Source organism: Oncorhynchus tshawytscha, linkage group LG31, assembly GCF_018296145.1.
Source record: "Oncorhynchus tshawytscha isolate Ot180627B linkage group LG31, Otsh_v2.0, whole genome shotgun sequence".
Taxonomy (NCBI): Eukaryota; Metazoa; Chordata; class Actinopteri; order Salmoniformes; family Salmonidae; genus Oncorhynchus; species Oncorhynchus tshawytscha.
This window is the reverse complement of record NC_056459.1, coordinates 17167654-17179899: the sequence shown is the minus strand read 5'-3', so window position 1 is coordinate 17179899 and position 12246 is coordinate 17167654. Positions and strand designations below refer to the sequence as shown.

At 42.6% G+C, this 12246-nt stretch overlaps 1 protein-coding gene across 3 annotated transcripts in view; it reads right to left on the bottom strand.

Annotated features, from left to right (window-relative positions):
* LOC112229617 (septin-7) overlaps window positions 1-8986 on the bottom strand; it is a 52464-nt gene extending 43478 nt beyond the window's left edge. The window contains exons 1-3 of one of the 3 annotated variants that reach the window (XM_042310546.1): window positions 8804-8985; window positions 6287-6349; window positions 2325-2326 (exon numbers count right to left, since the gene is read on the bottom strand). Coding sequence is in view for 2 of the 3 variants with exons in the window: in XM_042310544.1 (XP_042166478.1) it covers window positions 8179-8180; window positions 8804-8858 (57 nt within the window). In the remaining variant the exon portion in view is untranslated. Of the gene's footprint in view, window positions 1-2324; window positions 2327-6286; window positions 6350-8178; window positions 8181-8803 lie in introns of all 3 variants that reach the window. The other 2 variants (XM_042310544.1, XM_042310545.1) reach the window with 2 other exon arrangements.
* Window positions 8987-12246: the final 3260 nt, after the last annotated feature.

Below are 12246 nucleotides of genomic sequence, written 5' to 3'. Positions count from 1 at the left end.
ATGTTTTATTGGGCTAGGTTATTTGTAGTCAAACCCACGCATAAACGTCTCAGACAGACACACATACACAGTACCGTTCAAAAGTTTGGGGTCACTTAGAAAATGTCCTGGTCTTTGAAAGGAAAGCACATTTTTGCCCATTAAAATAACATCAAATTGATCAGAAATAGAGTGTAGACATTGTTAATGTTGTAAATTACTATTGTAGCTGGAAACGGCAGATTTTTTATGGTGTATTTACATAGGCGTACAGAGTCTCAACGTCAAAGGTGAAGAGGCGACTCCGGGATGCTGGCTTTCTAGGCAAGAGTTCTTCTCTCCAGTGTCTCATCTTAAATATATATTTTTTTTTATTGGTTAGTCTGAGATATGGCTTTTTCTTTGCAACTGACTAGAAGGTCAGCATCCCGGAGTCACCTCTTCACTGATGACGTTGAGACTGGTGTTTTGCGGGTACTATTTAATGAAGCTGCCAGTTGAGGACTTGTGAGGCATTTAACTAGTTTGAGAAACAATCTAATGTACTTATACTCCTGCTCAGATGTGCACCGGGGCATCCCACTCTTTCTATTCTGGTTAGAGACAGTTTGCCCTGTTCTGTGAAGGGAGTTTCTTGGCAATTTCTAACATGGAATAGCCTTAATTTCTCAGAACAAGAATAGACTGCGTTTCAGAAAAAAGTTATTTGTTTCCGGCCATTTTGAGCCTGTAATCGAACCCACAAATGTCCTGATGCTCCAAATACTCAACTAGTCTAAAGAAGGTCAGTTTCATTGCTTACTTAATCAGGACAATTTGTGGGCTCATTGCCCACAGTGTCTCCTGACCCCTCCTGTCTCAGCCTCCAGTATTTACGCTGCAGTAGTTAATGTGTCGGGGGCTAGGGTCAGTTTGTTATATCTGGAGTACCTCTCCTGTCCTATCCGGTGTCCTGTGTGAATCTAAGTGTGCATTCTCTAATTCTCTCTCAGAGGACCTGAGCCCTAGGACCATGCCCCAGGACTACCTGACATGATGACTCCTTGCTGTCCCCAGTCCACCTGGCCGTGCTGCTGCTCCAGTTTCAACTGTTCTGCCTTATTATTATACGACCATGCTGGTCATTTATGAACATTTGAACATCTTGGCCATGTTCTGTTATAATCTCCACCCGGCACAGCCAGAAGAGGACTGGCCACCCCACATAGCCTGGTTCCTCTCTAGGTTTCTTCCTAGGTTTTGGCCTTTCTAGGGAGTTTTTCCTAGCCACCGTGCTTCTACACCAGCATTGCTTGCTGTTTGGGGTTTTTGGCTGGGTTTCTGTACAGCACTTTGAGATATCAGCTGATGTACAAAGGGCTATATAAATAAATTTGATTTGATTTGATTTGACAACAGTTTTCAGTTGTGCTAACATAATTGCAAATTGTTTTCTAATGATTAATTAGCCTTTTAAAATGATAAACTTGGATTAGCTAACAACGTCCCATTGGAAGACAAGAGTGAAGGTTGCTGATAATGGGCCTCTAAACGCTTATCTAGATATTCAATATTTTTGAGAGCGAGAGGGAGGATGATAGTAGTTGTAGTACTGATGTAATGTAAAGATGACCGTTATTTAGTTATAACTTATAGTTTCATTTTCCATATTTATAACATTACATTCTACTATTGACTGTTACCATTTTATTGTTATTATTTTTGTATTTAATTTTATTATTATCAACTACCATTTTATATTATTTGTTATTGTTTATAATTTTATTACAATGCATATCGTATACATTGTTGCTTTGGCAATATTGACAATGTTTTTCATGCCAATAAAGCAGTTTGAATTTGAGAGAGTAAAACATGGAGATGGATCACAATTCATGACGAGTCTATTCTGGAAAACTGGATTTTTGCCTCAGATTATTTTACAGCTCCCTGGCTGCCAGTAAAGTGACATGAAAGACCCTCGCCAACGGGTCTTTACCTAAATACGATAGTAGCCATTACTAAAGAGGAGTGTGGGCTCAGAAGCCCCAAAAAATGTCTCAGTTAAGAGAAGAAAAATAACTTATTTACCAACTGTAATGACACAGACAAGTTCAGGCTAAAGCAGTAGGACAGACAGAGGAAAACACGGTCAACCTACCTAGCATTCAAATAGCCTAATCCTGCACTCCTACAGCTCACTTCAGACGGTCAGTTTTGTTGGAGTTACAACTCAAACTTCCTACAGTATTTTAGGTCTGTTGGTGGGAGCTGTCATTGGTTAATTCCAGAGTTGAGGTGAAAATGCATCCTTCAGTCATTTCACCGGCTAATGTGAAATGAGATCCAATTGGCTACCAGCCCACAGCTGTGAAATCCCATTGGCCGACAGCCCACTTCACTCGGCTTCCAGTGTTGGAGAGACTGACCAATAGCAAATCATTCCGAGTCAGTAGCTAGGCTCCATGTTTCAGTCCTCACACTAACAAAAAGCAATTTCCTACATGTTTCGTCTCTCAAACATTGTAGTGTAAAGCCATCAACATCAAGGTGGCAAGAATTTGAGCAATCACTCAGGTTATGCCAGACCCAGACAGTTGGGCCAAAACTATTGAGATTATTATGCAGAGGAGCCGTTTTTGCCAGTAAAGCACTGCTCAGAGCAGGAGGCTGTTCATTCCTCTACAGTTTTTCAGATCATTGGCTTTTCAGATCATCCTCTCCATAGGACACCATCTGTGAACTGATTGCCCCCCATCAATCTTCAGAGCTCGTGCTGCTAGGCAACCTAAACTGGAACATGCTTAACACCCCAGCCATCCTACAATCTAAGCTTGATGCCCTCAATCTAACAAATTATCAATGAACCTACCAGGTACCTCCCCAAAGCCTTAAACACGGGCACCCTCATAGATATCATCCTAACCAACTTGCCCTCTAAATACACCTCTGCTGTCTTCAACCAAGATCTCAGCGATCACTGCCTCATTGCCTGCATCCGTAATGGGTCAGCGGTCAAACGACCTCCACTCATCACTGTCAAACGCTCCCTGAAACACTTCAGCGAGCAGGCCTTTCTAATCGACCTGGCCGGGGTATCCTGGAAGGATATTGATCTCATCCCGTCAGTAGAGGATGCCTGGATATTTTTTTTAAATGCCTTCCTAACCATCTTAAATAAACATGCCCCATTCAAGAAATGTAGAACCAGGAACAGATATAGCACTTGGTTCTCCCCAGACCTGAATGCCCTTAACCAACACAAAAACATCCTATGGCGTTCTGCATTAGCATTGAACAGCCCCTGTGATATGCAGCTGTTCAGGGAAGCTAGAAACCATTATACACAGGCAGTGAGAAGAGCCAAGGCTAGCTTTTTCAAGCAGAAATTTGCTTCCTGCAACACTAACTCAAAAAGGTTCTGGGTCACTGTAAAGTCCATGGAGAATAAGAACACCTCCCAGCTGCCCACTGCACTGAAGATAGGAAACACTGTCACCACTGATAAATCCACCATAATTGAGATTTTCAATAAGCATTTTTCTACGGCTGGCCATGCTTTCCATCTGGCTACTCCTACCCCGGTCAACAGCACTGCACCCCCCCACAGCAACTCGCCCAAGCCTTCCCCATTTCTCCTTCTCCCAAATCCATTCAGCTGATGTTCTGAAAGAGCTGCAAAATCTGGACCCCTACAAATCAGCCGGGCTAGACAATCTGGACCCTTTCTTTCTAAAATTATCTGCCGAAATTGTTGCCACCCCTATTACTAGCCTGTTCAACCTCTCTTTCGTGTCGTCTGAGATTCCCAAAGATTGGAAAGCAGCTGCGGTCATCCCCCTCTTCAAAGGGGGGGACACTCTTGACCCAAACTGCTACAGACCTATATCTATCCTACCGTGCCTTTCTAAGGTCTTCGAAAGCCAAGTCAACAAACAGATTACCGACCACTTCGAATCTCACCATACCTTCTCTGCTATGCAATCTGGTTTCAGAGCTGGTCATGGATGCACCTCAGCCACGCTCAAGGTCCTAAACGATATCTTAACCGCCATCGATAAGAAACATTACTGTGCAGCCGTATTCATTGATCTGGCCAAGGCTTTCGACTCTGTCAATCACCACATCCTCATCGGCAGACTCAACAGCCTTGGTTTCTCAAATGATTGCCTCGCCTGGTTCACCAACTACTTCTCTGATAGAGTTCAGTGTGTCAAATCGGAGGGTCTGCTGTCCGGACCTCTGGCAGTCTCTATGGGGGTGCCACAGGGTTCAATTCTTGGACCGACTCTCTTCTCTGTATACATCAATGATCTTGCTGCTGGTGAGTCTCTGATCCACCTCTACGCAGACTACACCATTCTGTATACTTCTGGCCCTTCTTTGGACACTGTTAACAACCCTCCAGGCAAGCTTCAATGCCATACAACTCTCCTTCCGTGGCCTCCAATTGCTCTTAAATACAAGTAAAACTAAATGCATGCTCTTCAACCGATCGCTACCTGCACCTGCCCGCCTGTCCAACATCACTACTCTGGACGGCTCTGACTTAGAATACGTGGACAACTACAAATACTTAGGTGTCTGGTTAGACTGTAAACTCTCCTTCCAGACCCATATCAAACATCTCCAATCCAAAGTTAAATCTAGAATTGGCTTCCTTTTTTGCATCAAAGCATCCTTCACTCATGCTGCCAAACATACCCTTGTAAAACTGACCATCCTACCAATCCTCGACTTCGGCGATGTCATTTACAAAATAGCCTCCAATACCCTACTCAACAAATTGGATGCAGTCTATCACAGTGTAATCCGTTTTGTCACCAAAGCCCCATATGCTACCCACCATTGTGACCTGTACGCTCTCGTTGGCTGGCCCTCGCTTCATACTCGTCGCCAAACCCACTGGCTCCATGTCATCTACAAGACCCTGCTAGGTAAAGTCCCCCCTTATCTCAGCTCGCTGGTCACCATAGCATCTCTCACCTGTAGCACACGCTCCAGCAGGTATATCTCTCTAGTCACCCCCAAAACCAATTCTTTCTTTGGCCTCCTTCCAGTTCTCTGCTGCCAATGACTGGAACGAACTACAAAAATCTCTGAAACTGGAAACACTTATCTCCCTCACTAGCTTTAAGCACCAACTGTCAGAGCAGCTCACAGATTACTGCACCTGTACATAGCCCACCTATAATTTAGCCCAAACAACTACCTCATTCCCTACTGTATTTAATTAAATTAATTTTGCTCCTTTGCACCCCATTATTTTTATTTCTACTTTGCACATTCTTCCACTGCAAATCTACCATTCCAGTGTTTTACTTGCTATTTTGTATTTACTTTGCCACCATGGCCTTTTTTTGCCTTTACCTCCCTTATCTCACCTCATTTGCTCACATCGTATATAGACTTGTTTATACTGTATTATTGACTGTATGTTTGTTTTACTCCATGTGTAACTGTGTTGTTGTATGTGTCGAACTGCTTTGCTTTATCTTGGCCAGGTCGCAATTGTAAATGAGAACTTGTTCTCAACTTGCCTACCTGGTTAAATAAAGGTGTAATTTTAAAAAAAATAGGAGAGGATCTGCCCCACCTATCCTTCACTCAAGCTCATAGTCTTCGAGGGTTATAAGTTGACAGATGTAGCCTACTGTAGCATGCCTCACCGCCCAAGCCACTTCCTCCTGTTGTCTGTCTGTCTGCTCTGGAGCAGAAGCGTCTGTCACGTATACAGTACAACTGTCAGTGGTGCCTGTCGCTGATGAGACAAATGGCAACCACTTCAGCACATAGCCGAGACAGCAGCATCGTCATCATCATAATGTTGATCTCTTTGCTAGCTTGCACTGAGAAGAGAAATGTTTGATGTGCAAGTCAGAGCCAATAACAATGAGCCGTCCATACTTTTCCGTGAGTCCAAGGGGAGGGTCATAAAAGTTAGCCTCATCTTATGAAAAAAAGAAAGGAGTAAAATATAGGCTACATCTACCGCAGCTTCCTGACTCATATAGCAGGCATAAGAGGCTTGATGACATATACTAAAGGAAGGCAGGTCTTCTTCAAGGCAACACCCATGATACATTTCCAATACCACTGTCAAGATTGGAGAGCTTCCACCTAGGCCAGGGTCACTGAGAGGGACATGTGGTGTGGTGGACATGTGTCTTGGCTGTTCACCTCAACCTTTCATAACAATTGCTTTAACAAAGGCCACTACATACCTCCAGGAAAGCAGCACTGCCTTCTCCTTAAGGCCTCCCCCTCCACCACTCTTCCCCATTCTTTTCAATGCACTGATAGCCTGATACATTATGTTCCCACTCACATTGCTACATGGTCCCTTCAAGCAGAGTAGATTTCTTATTCTTCTTTGCTGGTGGTGGGTAAACTGCCGGAAGAGATGTGGTGGGATTAAGGCCAGTCTGCCTCAGAGAGCCCAAGGTTAGAAAGAGGTGTGTTAAGCTAACCCTAAAGCAAGGCCTAGCAGGTTAGCCTAGCACAGTAAACTGACATTGGCTTGCAAATACTAGAGGATACACAGTAGAGAATGTTGTTCTGTGCTGCTTCAGAAAGTCTGACCCCTCCCATGACCTTTCTGCATCGTCCCAGACGCTGGACTTACCAGTGTGTGTGTGTTTGTGTGTAGTTTTTCCTTCCTCTCCATCAGAGTCATGTCTTGCATGCTATAGAGTGTCTTCATCACAGTCCATTTTATTTCTATACTGTAACTTAGGAATAATGTTAGGTCTGTAGGAGTAAGACAGTCCTGAGTGGTCTACATGGACAGTTGATCCATTCTCCCTTCACTAGTAGAGTGATAGTATTATGAGGTCCCTCACAATTCCCAGCCCTACAACCTACCCGGTTCATCTGAGGCTAAATTTCAATTCTCGCCCCATGAGTGGATACCATATCTCACATCAAAACAATGCTTTTACAATATTTGAGGGGGACTGAACGAATATGATAGAAGAAGAATACAAAAATGTAGCTTTTATGGGAACCTAAACAAACTGATGTCTGTGACATCACAGAAACCCTGGCAGTCCCAGGCCTCGCCATGTGACACACTGACTCACAGACTGGACTCCTTCTGTTGTGTCACTGGGGACAATAGGTCATCACACCGAGGAAGGCTTGGCCTGTAGTGCATAGGAAACATCTGTCACGCATTCAATTGGCCTACAACCCAGAAATGCTCAGTTTCCAACCAATTAACATGACAAAAATCAATTTTCCATACTCCTCGTTTAGAAGAGCCTGAGGATTTTTCAGAAAAGTACAAGCCCGATGGCATTTATCCTATGAATAACAAAACACAGGTGTCACTGACACCCCTAGCCCTGACTGATACAAAACTTATTAGGGAAAGGGGGATACCTACACAGTTGTACAACTGAATGCCTTCAACTGAAATGTGTCTTCCACATTTAACCCAACCTCTCTGAATCAGAGAGGTGCAGGGGGCTGCCTTAATCGACATCTACGTCTTCGGCGCCTGGGGACCAACAGTGGGTTAACTGCCTTGCTCAGGGGCGGAACGAAAGATTTGTACCCTGTCAGCTCGGGATTCAATCCAGCAACCTTTCGGTTACTGGCCCAACGCTCTAACCACTAGGCTACCTTAGCCACAATAATGGAGAGATGGCAATTGTTCAATAACAGAGATATGGTGGGAAACTGCATTTATTTACTCAAGCTAAAGTAATAACATTGCATGCATTCCATAGCGACTAGAGAAAACATTTGAATGGCTAGGGTGAAGATCTATGACTGCCTCTACACTCACTGCAAGCCATTCCATGACAGATGCTACAGGTCACATGGAGGAATAACAGAGGCACAGTCAGTCAGTCAGAGCATCCACCATGTGAGTACAGTACCACAATATGAATCCAGTCTCATGTAAAGGACTAGGTTTTCTAAAAAAGTAGATACTGCAGTCATCCTACCCCACTCAGAGTAAAACATTTTGTTGATGCTCAATATAACGTTTTTGTTTGACATTTTGATACCTACATCATTCGAGTGTATCCAACTAGATGTTTGAGGAAGTTAGTAGATTCATAACTTTGCTCCAGGTTTCCCCCACACTGACTTTAGCATTGATTAAACCTATTTGAATTAACTAATGATTATTTGACCAACACTGACATTTTACATCTAAAACCAAGCTAACATTAGCTACGTCGGCTTTTCAGAATAGCAGCCATTCACAGCTAGCAAGCAAACTGCGACGTCAACTATCCAGGCATCACAACCCACTAACTAGCTAGTTCGTGGCAAACATGTTTATAACTAACCTTGTTTTATCTGTACTAGTAGCTAGTAAGCCAACTTAGCTATGTAACGTTAGTTTTGTTAGCTACTGTAGGTAAGTTAATGTAGCTAGCTAGAAACGTAACGTTAGTTATGATGAGCCTTTGTTGGGGTTGCCAACTTCTCACAAGCACCACAACTGGCATCTGAAGTTGCTCAGTTGACATTCTTCACACAGCATATCCTTTGGCCAGTAACGTGGCCAAAGTATATGCTGTGTGAAGAATATCAACTGAACAACTTCACTGGTTGTATCTCAAAATGCTAGTTAGGTATCTACCTACTGTATCGTTAGCTAAGTTATCGTTTGCCAGTACTAGCCGAGTCTGTGTCAGGGACCAAACACACTTCACAGTCGAACAAATACAGTTAATGCCACAGAGTACTCAGTCATTCTATCGTTGTTTCTATTTAAGCACGTTAACTTAACTAACTAATTCTGGCAAGTTTTTTAGTAGCTAACGTTAGCTGACGACCCCGAGGACACAAACGATAGCAAGAGTTCCAGTATGAATTAACTTACCCATAATGTTGCCGTTCTCAGGCGCTTCACTAACGGACCTTTCACTGCTCCGCATTCCCTTCCACGAATTCACCTGAGACCACAGAACTGTAAAAGTCGTACGCAACTTAATTCACGTAAGACCAAAAATGTCCACTGTCTGCTTGACGCGAAGGAGACATAGAGATAGATAGAGAACTAGTACCAAAAAAAAAAAAAAAGCCTTATTCTTCTTCGGTGAGATCTTATAGCGAACTACATACAAAAGGAGTACTGTCGCCGCCAACTGGACGGGGGTTAAAAAAATGCACAAAAGAAACATTCCACACAGGCAGTGCTATTTACCACCATTGCTAAAAATGACAGAACTGTCCACTTTCTTCACATTAAAAATGTCTTGGTACTGTTGGTGATACTCAGCCTGTGGTGTAGGCCTACCTACCCGGTTCATCTGAGGCTAAATTCCAAGTCTCTCACCATGAGTAGATACCATATTTCTCACACCAATCCAATGCTTTTAAAATCTTTGAGGGGGAGTAAGTGAATACGCTACAGGATGAATACAAACATTTGGCTTTTATGGGCACCTAAACAAACTCCTTCAGTGATATTTGATCTTTCTGCCCTTTTGACAACATTCGCATAGGAGACTCTCTCAACTTCCCTGATTTTGCCAACCCCAGTCTCTTTCACCCAAATCGGGCATTCCAAGGATTTCGCCTCAGGTGCTCCACCCCAGTTACAAGGCTTTGCTCCTTGGCCATTCTCTTCTACTAAACATTCAACATCTCCTTCATAGCGATCTATCTCACACGTCCCACATCTCGACTTCTCCCATCCAAACATTTTACAGCAAGAACATTGTAAAGGGTGGGGATACGAAAGCTTTGAGAGGATAGTACACATATCCCAGCTACACTACCTAAAAGCCTGGGCAGCACCATTGAGGACTTTCACCAGAGGTGGAAAAGGAAGCGAGCCATCTCACTCGCTGCTTTTTCCTGGTTCATATACAGTCAATGAACGAAGCAGACCAGACCCAGTTGCTAATGCATTGGTGCCTATAGGAGAGCCACTCCTTAAGCAGACAAGAACTGTGACCATTTTTTTCAATGGTAAATGGCCCGAGTTGGACATCTTCATTTATCCACAATCTTTGCTTACCACTCTGCATCCCACTGCTGGCTTGCCTTTTAAGGTAAGCAAGGGTGGTCCTGGATGGGAGACCAGATGCTGCTGGAAGTGGTGTTGGAGGGCCAGTAGGAGGCACTCTTTCCTCTGGTCTAAAAAAATACATTCCAATGTCCCAGGGCAGTGATTTGGGACATTGCACTGTGTAGATAAATAAATTAGATGATCTAAGTCCATAACAATGCTTAAACCACACCAGGAGCACACTTTTGAGGTCTGGGAATAATCTACAAAAAAAAAAAAAAAAATAAAGTGTAGATCCCTTTAATTCATGTGCACAGGCACTGTTGTTTGGTTACAAGTGTTTCTGTAGCACGAGATGGAGTTTGCAAAAAAAATGGCCACTGCATTGTTGCAAATAATCTTGATATCATTCTGCCATTTAGGCATAAGCTACTTTGTAACATTTAATTGACACAGTGTTTGGGAAAGCCTTTCCATCTACAAGAAGATGGTTAGGCCTATCATTACCTTTGATATATTTTTCTTGTTCCTTCATTTATTTACTTCCTACAGATGTAGGATCTTAATTGTATCACTATTTTGTTGCTGAGAATGTTCCTGTACAGCAGAAAATGCAAACTTGTAGTGTATTCAAGGTTTCAAAAGGCTTCTAAAGTTTGCAATTGACACTTTAATTGTCAGACTTAATTTGCCCAAATGAAAAATGTATCAACCCCTACAAAAAAATGTCTTCAATTATAATCCCCATAATAATTCACATTTCCTGTTGCTGCAGGATATTTTCCTGCGGAATGAAATGGCTCAAATTAAGATCCTGCATCTGTACTATGAAGCATATGAATAAAATCCCATCATAGAAACGTGGAGGCAATTATTTTATAAAGACTACCTCATATGCGTCCTCCTGTTCTATTGGTTTTCTTTCAACTTTATTTCATTGTCTAGCAGCCATATTAGCAATCCATGACAGTTGTTGCATCTTTAGGTCTCTACATTTCTTATGGATATTTCCATTTCTGTTCATGAAACCGCTTGCATGTGCAGTGCACCTTTTAGAAAGGTGTTTTCCGCAAATTGCATTTTGGAACATTAGCACGTAGGCCTACCGCCGTGTGCACATTGCTGCGCCTAAAATATTGAAGAAATAGCCTAATAGTTTATCAAAATTTTAAGCTAAACATTTTCATCTGTTCCATCAGCCTTATTAATTGATACAGTGTATACCGCCACTACACTACTTTGATATACAACGTGGGGATTAACAAGTGACTATGTGCAATGCTCACTGTAAAACAAGTGGGTATATGGTGTATACCTGTGTACACCCTCCACTACACCACTGGCTGGGACATCCTATGGGTTAAGGAAGGATCACATAATTCCATCCAGGTCACCAGGCGGGATCAGCCAATGAACTATACGTCAGAGCAAACATTACATAACTGCAGGTGGCAGTAACCTTAGCTTTATACCTATTCAAACAACACACTCCAGGTGCCAGTATTCACCCTTTCAGTTTGTTTACCAACTCGTGGATGTAGTAGACAAAGAAAATTGACTACTTCAATGGAGCAGCCCATGCTGCATAGACGCCATAATAGGACAGATATAATGTTGCATCGTCTAACTATCTCTATGGGAAGAGATTAGAAATGGTATGGTACCCTTGGTGAAGAACAATGGAGCGAAATGAGAGGAATGTATCGCGAGATTTTAGGACCACACCAGAAAGATTACTGAGCAGAGGTCCCAGATCATCACTCTTTTCTTAAACCCCTGATTTACTAACAGCATTATAACTGACTCACATCAGCTATAAGGTATGTATATTGCCGTAGGCCTATAGTAAAGTAGGTTATAAATCATTTCTGCCCGTATGCCATGGTTGGTTTATGAAACCCTATACCATGATATATATGATGGAATGATTCATTCATGGATTGATAATATGACCTATGGTGCCACCTAGTGGTTATTGTATGAAAGATAAGACCATAATCAACAGGCAAACAGGCCATCTTTATTTAAAGAACTTCACAATATACACAACAGGATCTTCGTCCAAGAGGTCTTGACATCTACGGCACAGGAGATGGCATTCCTTCCCTATCACCATAGTGTCACTGGATCAAGCATCTTGATTGCTCCCTTCTAAGTCCAACACATTAGCTACATTAAAATAAAATACAAATCAACTGTATTATTGACTGTATGTTCGTTTATCCCATGTGCAACTCTGTGTTGTTGTATGTGTAGAACTGCTTTGCTTTATCTTGTTCTCAACTAGCCTACCTGGTTAAATAAAGGTG